General features: G+C 33.5%; 1 protein-coding gene across 1 annotated transcript; it reads right to left on the bottom strand.

Moving 5' to 3' along the window:
* Window positions 1-411: 411 nt before the first annotated feature.
* On the bottom strand, window positions 412-2,106 carry LOC112278669 (uncharacterized). The gene is made up of 3 exons (XM_024512270.3): window positions 2,014-2,106; window positions 1,393-1,868; window positions 412-1,280 (listed from the first exon to the last, which is right to left on the bottom strand). The coding sequence occupies exons 1-3, from the start codon at window positions 2,104-2,106 to the stop codon at window positions 1,121-1,123; spliced, it is 729 nt and encodes a 242-aa protein (XP_024368038.2). The 3' UTR covers window positions 412-1,120.
* Between the last annotated feature and the right edge of the window lie 3,979 nt (window positions 2,107-6,085).

Below are 6,085 nucleotides of genomic sequence, written 5' to 3'. Positions count from 1 at the left end.
TAGATGTAGAAACTAAAGCATACTTTGTATCATCTACTTTATAAGTATAAGTACCTAATACATACTACAAACTACAATTTATTCTTCTTTTTTTTTTTTTTTTTTTTTAAAGTAGAGCATTGTGCAAATTATTTACACTTTTGTAAAGTTTAGTAGAGCCAAGAGCTACTCTATTTTAATCTTCTAATTGAAAAAGATGTCTCTACAAAACTTTCTATTAATTTTTAAACCTTTTTTTTGCTTGAAATTTATGTATATTATATGATTTTTTTTTACTAGTCCAGTTAATCAAATTTGACACATTCAAATATATTAGTGTTTTTTCTTTTGATAAAAAGGAAAAAAAAAAAAAATCAAAACTTTAATAATATTCCATATCAAATATCTTCTTAATAGTTTTTTTTTTCTTTTTTTCTTTTTTTCCTTTTTTTTTTTTTTCACTATTGAACAACTTGTAAGACAAATGAAGCCTTTTTAAAGCATTCAATAAATTTATATCAATCAAAAAATAAATTACAAACCATCAATTGATTCTTTAATCTCTTTGTATATTTATATTTTTTACCAACAAGTCACAGAGTTGCAGTGCAAGAGCCTGATGCAATTTTTAAGCGGGGTGGACAAGAGGCTGCAGAGGAGACCATGATGCATGGAGGCAGTGAGTGATTTGCATAGCCTTGATCTCATCTAGCTGCGGAACGGCAAGCGCGACACCGAGCGAAGGAGGGGATGAATGCATCAGCATCAGCAGACGACAGTGAGAGGTCGGAGAAATGGAGCCGTCAAGCCAAATAAACAGACGGCGAGACTGAATTGAGATCGGAACGACTCGCAATCTCTAAAACAAACATAAGTGTAAGCACAACAGTTTGAACCGCGACCAGTTTTCCTGGTGTATTTACATATTTGACCGACTAGCCAAATTCACATCACGACGTGAAGCGATGCTCGTAAACATGCGTAGGTCAGAAATCACCTCTTGACGCCTAAGGTCAGGTTAGGCGAGTTGCACACGGGCAACTAAAAGCAACACACCATGAGCTGACAAGACAAGACAGCCCAAACCACCGTGGAGCATATAATTACTAGGAACACAGAAATCAAATGACGTGCAGAGAAATCAAGCTCGCAACACAGAAAGACCCGCCGATAGGTCGATGGAAACCATGCGCCGGGCACACACACACGGGCGCAGCAACGAGTCGCACTCCAGAGTGCCTTGGTTTCGGGAGGAAACCAAGGCGCTCGGTGAGTTGGTTCGGATGCTGGAACATTGAATCCTGTACGAGGAATCCATCCAAGTAACCACAATCAGCAGCTAAGACACGAAATGTGTTACCAAAATCCAAGTCATGAGGATCCAACAAGATACGATTGAATGTGTTGGCTTACATTGAGGATCTGGGATTGGGGGGATGTCCAGCGGCGGAGCGATCGTCACTGGGTCTCGCAGGCCTGCACCAATATCCCACTCTCGGGACAAGGCGCCGGACGGAGCACGCACCGTGTTCCTCATCGCGATGGAGTGCAGCTGTTGACAAAACGAAACAAAGACAGAAAGGAGCGAGGTCAGGAGGCAGAAGCCACCTAAAAGGCTGGAGGTGCCACCTCGCATGTAGATACGAATATCGTTCGAGGTACAAGCAAAACTGCCGACGGGAACAAACCAAAAATCTAGCTAAAACCTTAGCAAAGCCAGAGAGAAGACGTTCCTTCCAACAACTTCTTCGGGTATCGAATGGAACATGCGAGAAACTAGCAAAGAGAATGATATTCGGCAAAGTGGAGAAAACAAGGTCCTCAGCCACTGAAACAGCACAACTCAACAGCACGTCACAGAAGAAGCGGGGAACTGGAGGGGTTGGAGGCTGAAGTTGTGGTGGCAGAAAAACAGTCGGACGGACCATAAATTCTTTTTTTGGCAAAAAGAATTCTTTTTGGCCAAATTCTTTTTTTGGCAAAATTAATACGCCGGACGGTTGTTTTTCTGCCACCACAACTTCAGCCTCCAACCCCTCCAGTTCCCCGCTTCTTCTGTGACGTGCTGTTGAGTTGTGCTGTTTCAGTGGCTGAGGACCTTGTTTTCTCCACTTTGCCGAATATCATTCTCTTTGCTAGTTTCTCGCATGTTCCATTCGATACCCGAAGAAGTTGTTGGAAGGAACGTCTTCTCTCTGGCTTTGCTAAGGTTTTAGCTAGATTTTTGGTTTGTTCCCGTCGGCAGTTTTGCTTGTACCTCGAACGATATTCGTATCTACATGCGAGGTGGCACCTCCAGCCTTTTAGGTGGCTTCTGCCTCCTGACCTCGCTCCTTTCTGTCTTTGTTTCGTTTTGTCAACAGCTGCACTCCATCGCGATGAGGAACACGGTGCGTGCTCCGTCCGGCGCCTTGTCCCGAGAGTGGGATATTGGTGCAGGCCTGCGAGACCCAGTGACGATCGCTCCGCCGCTGGACATCCCCCCAATCCCAGATCCTCAATGTAAGCCAACACATTCAATCGTATCTTGTTGGATCCTCATGACTTGGATTTTGGTAACACATTTCGTGTCTTAGCTGCTGATTGTGGTTACTTGGATGGATTCCTCGTACAGGATTCAATGTTCCAGCATCCGAACCAACTCACCGAGCGCCTTGGTTTCCTCCCGAAACCAAGGCACTCTGGAGTGCGACTCGTTGCTGCGCCCGTGTGTGTGTGCCCGGCGCATGGTTTCCATCGACCTATCGGCGGGTCTTTCTGTGTTGCGAGCTTGATTTCTCTGCACGTCATTTGATTTCTGTGTTCCTAGTAATTATATGCTCCACGGTGGTTTGGGCTGTCTTGTCTTGTCAGCTCATGGTGTGTTGCTTTTAGTTGCCCGTGTGCAACTCGCCTAACCTGACCTTAGGCGTCAAGAGGTGATTTCTGACCTACGCATGTTTACGAGCATCGCTTCACGTCGTGATGTGAATTTGGCTAGTCGGTCAAATATGTAAATACACCAGGAAAACTGGTCGCGGTTCAAACTGTTGTGCTTACACTTATGTTTGTTTTAGAGATTGCGAGTCGTTCCGATCTCAATTCAGTCTCGCCGTCTGTTTATTTGGCTTGACGGCTCCATTTCTCCGACCTCTCACTGTCGTCTGCTGATGCTGATGCATTCATCCCCTCCTTCGCTCGGTGTCGCGCTTGCCGTTCCGCAGCTAGATGAGATCAAGGCTATGCAAATCACTCACTGCCTCCATGCATCATGGTCTCCTCTGCAGCCTCTTGTCCACCCCGCTTAAAAATTGCATCAGGCTCTTGCACTGCAACTCTGTGACTTGTTGGTAAAAAATATAAATATACAAAGAGATTAAAGAATCAATTGATGGTTTGTAATTTATTTTTTGATTGATATAAATTTATTGAATGCTTTAAAAAGGCTTCATTTGTCTTACAAGTTGTTCAATAGTGAAAAAAAAAAAAAAAGGAAAAAAAGAAAAAAAGAAAAAAAAAACTATTAAGAAGATATTTGATATGGAATATTATTAAAGTTTTGATTTTTTTTTTTTTCCTTTTTATCAAAAGAAAAAACACTAATATATTTGAATGTGTCAAATTTGATTAACTGGACTAGTAAAAAAAAATCATATAATATACATAAATTTCAAGCAAAAAAAAGGTTTAAAAATTAATAGAAAGTTTTGTAGAGACATCTTTTTCAATTAGAAGATTAAAATAGAGTAGCTCTTGGCTCTACTAAACTTTACAAAAGTGTAAATAATTTGCACAATGCTCTACTTTAAAAAAAAAAAAAAAAAAAAAGAAGAATAAATTGTAGTTTGTAGTATGTATTAGGTACTTATACTTATAAAGTAGATGATACAAAGTATGCTTTAGTTTCTACATCTACAATAAAATCACAGTTTATAAAATAGTTTTAAATAACTTTAAATTTTTAAACCATTAAATCTATACATAATTAAAAACTATAGCATTTTAAGTTATAATCTATTTTAAATAATAAAAATAATAATTTTTAAATTATATATGCCTAAAAACTAAAGGTCTTTATAAATTTAATAGGGATTATACATAAGACAATAAAAGATGCATATTTTTTGATATTGTAGATAATGCTAATAAATAATTGCAATAATTTTGGAACTTTATAAAAATCCATTAACATCAAGAACTTATATTAATTTTAAAAATTAAAAGATCATATCTTAGAACAATCTAACATATAAAAAAAAGAATCTTAAAGCAAAGATTTGGTGTTTATTTTATACCAAAATATATAAAAGTATTATAACAAATATTTTCTTATAAAATATATTTTATTTATAAAAATTAAATTTAAATTACTTGATATTACTTTTAAATCATAATAAATATATATATATATATATATATATATATATATGTGTATTAATCTAAAAGATATTGAATATGTTTAATATAAATATAAAAATAATAATTCTATAAATGCCATGTTTAAGTTGATTGTAAAATTGGATATTTCAAAATTAATGACATTATTAGCAATAATTAGAATGTAATATAATATTTTACAAAAGCCAATTAAAAAAGCAAAAATTTACTTCAATTGAAGCAAAGTGCACATTTTCTTCATTTCTTCTACCAAAACTAGAGGTGAAACACCTAATTAAGGTCCTTCTTCTAAGCACTTCTAGTAAGTTACATTGATAAATTCTTGATATGACTAACTTTGACAATAATTCCTATCAATGTTTGTTTTTATGTTTTCTATTCAATCTCTATGTGTAGACAATACAACCAATGTAATATATATATATATATACATGTATACTTGCAAATATAAGCCCATGGTTTTAACACACCAATCAATTGTATGTTTTTGATCATAAGATATGTAAAATAGTACCTATTGCAAATCTAGTTGCATCTAGCAAGCAATAAATCTTGATGCAAAATCTTAGTATTGTAAGTTGGTCTAAAATCATAACCAAGGAATGACATATAGCGTAATTCTTGTATGATTGTGAAACAAATGGTAGCTTTATATATAATTTTTTTTTACAAATTTGCTATGCTAAAAAATTGGAAGCTACATATGATGAATGTTTAAGAAGAAACATGTTACAAAGCATTCAAAATTTTCATCCCAAGGGTTCTTTTTTGTGTATCAATGTTGTGTATTAGAATTATTTTTTAATTTTAATTTTATTTTATTTTATTCTAATATATGTTGTTGCAATTTCAATGAATATTATAGAAATTTCAATGAATATTATAGAAATTTTAATTTGTATTAATTTATTTCAACAACATGGATCCATTTATTCTCAATTCTTTTATAATACTTTCTCATTCTACTATTTTGTCTTATATTTCACTTTAAATTACTCTTCTAAATTATTCAACCAAATAATGTTGTATTGTCATATTAGTAAAATATTAATGTTAATGTTTTTTTATTGTCCATCTTTAGATCAATTAACTCTCGATTTTTTAAAATACATCTTAAAATATAATTACTCAGGTCACAATTTTTTAACATAATATATCTACTTTTTTCAAATGTTATTTAGTAATGCTTTTAGATTTTCCTAGTAATGGCTTGATTATCATGTCTAATATTCTATAAATTATTTTTTATTCATATTACCCATTAGTAATAGTTTCTTTTCTTTGGTAATTCTTATCATCTTTTTAGGTATTTTTTTTAGAACTATTGGTTGTTACATTTTTTCTTCTTATTTCAACATTTGCTCTCAACTATCTTAAATTTTTTTTCTTTTAAAGTTTTATATGGATCAAGAATGAAAGATATTTTTTATTTAATAATTCAATGCTATCACATATTCTTATATTTTATTTAATAATATAAATCCTTACATTGATTTGATGGCTTCGTTTTTAAAAGTGTCTCTAAATAATACTAATTTATCTTATGGTTCTATATTCCATTCAATGTATTTTGATATTTCTTATATTGTTACAAAAATAATAATTTTTAATACACTATTATATTAAAATAATATTATTTATTAAAAATATTGATGAGCATTTAAGATATATAAAAAAAACTCATTCATAAGTTTTATGAATTTTATATTATGTCTTAATTATAAATGAA

This window comes from Physcomitrium patens, chromosome 6 (assembly GCF_059467195.1).
Source record: "Physcomitrium patens ecotype Gransden chromosome 6, ASM5946719v1, whole genome shotgun sequence".
Classification (NCBI taxonomy): Eukaryota; Viridiplantae; Streptophyta; class Bryopsida; order Funariales; family Funariaceae; genus Physcomitrium; species Physcomitrium patens.
This window is presented reverse-complemented; position numbering and strand designations above follow the sequence as displayed.

Coding starts and splice junctions, on each gene's coding strand:
- LOC112278669 (XM_024512270.3), bottom strand. CDS start 2,106: ATGATATTCGGCAAAGTGGAGAAAACAAGGTCCTCAGCCACTGAAACA. Junction 1,869..2,013: donor AGAAGCGGGGAACTGGAGGG/GTTGGAGGCTGA, acceptor CCACAACTTCAG/CCTCCAACCCCTCCAGTTCC. Junction 1,281..1,392: donor CCCAATCCCAGATCCTCAAT/GTAAGCCAACAC, acceptor TTCCTCGTACAG/GATTCAATGTTCCAGCATCC.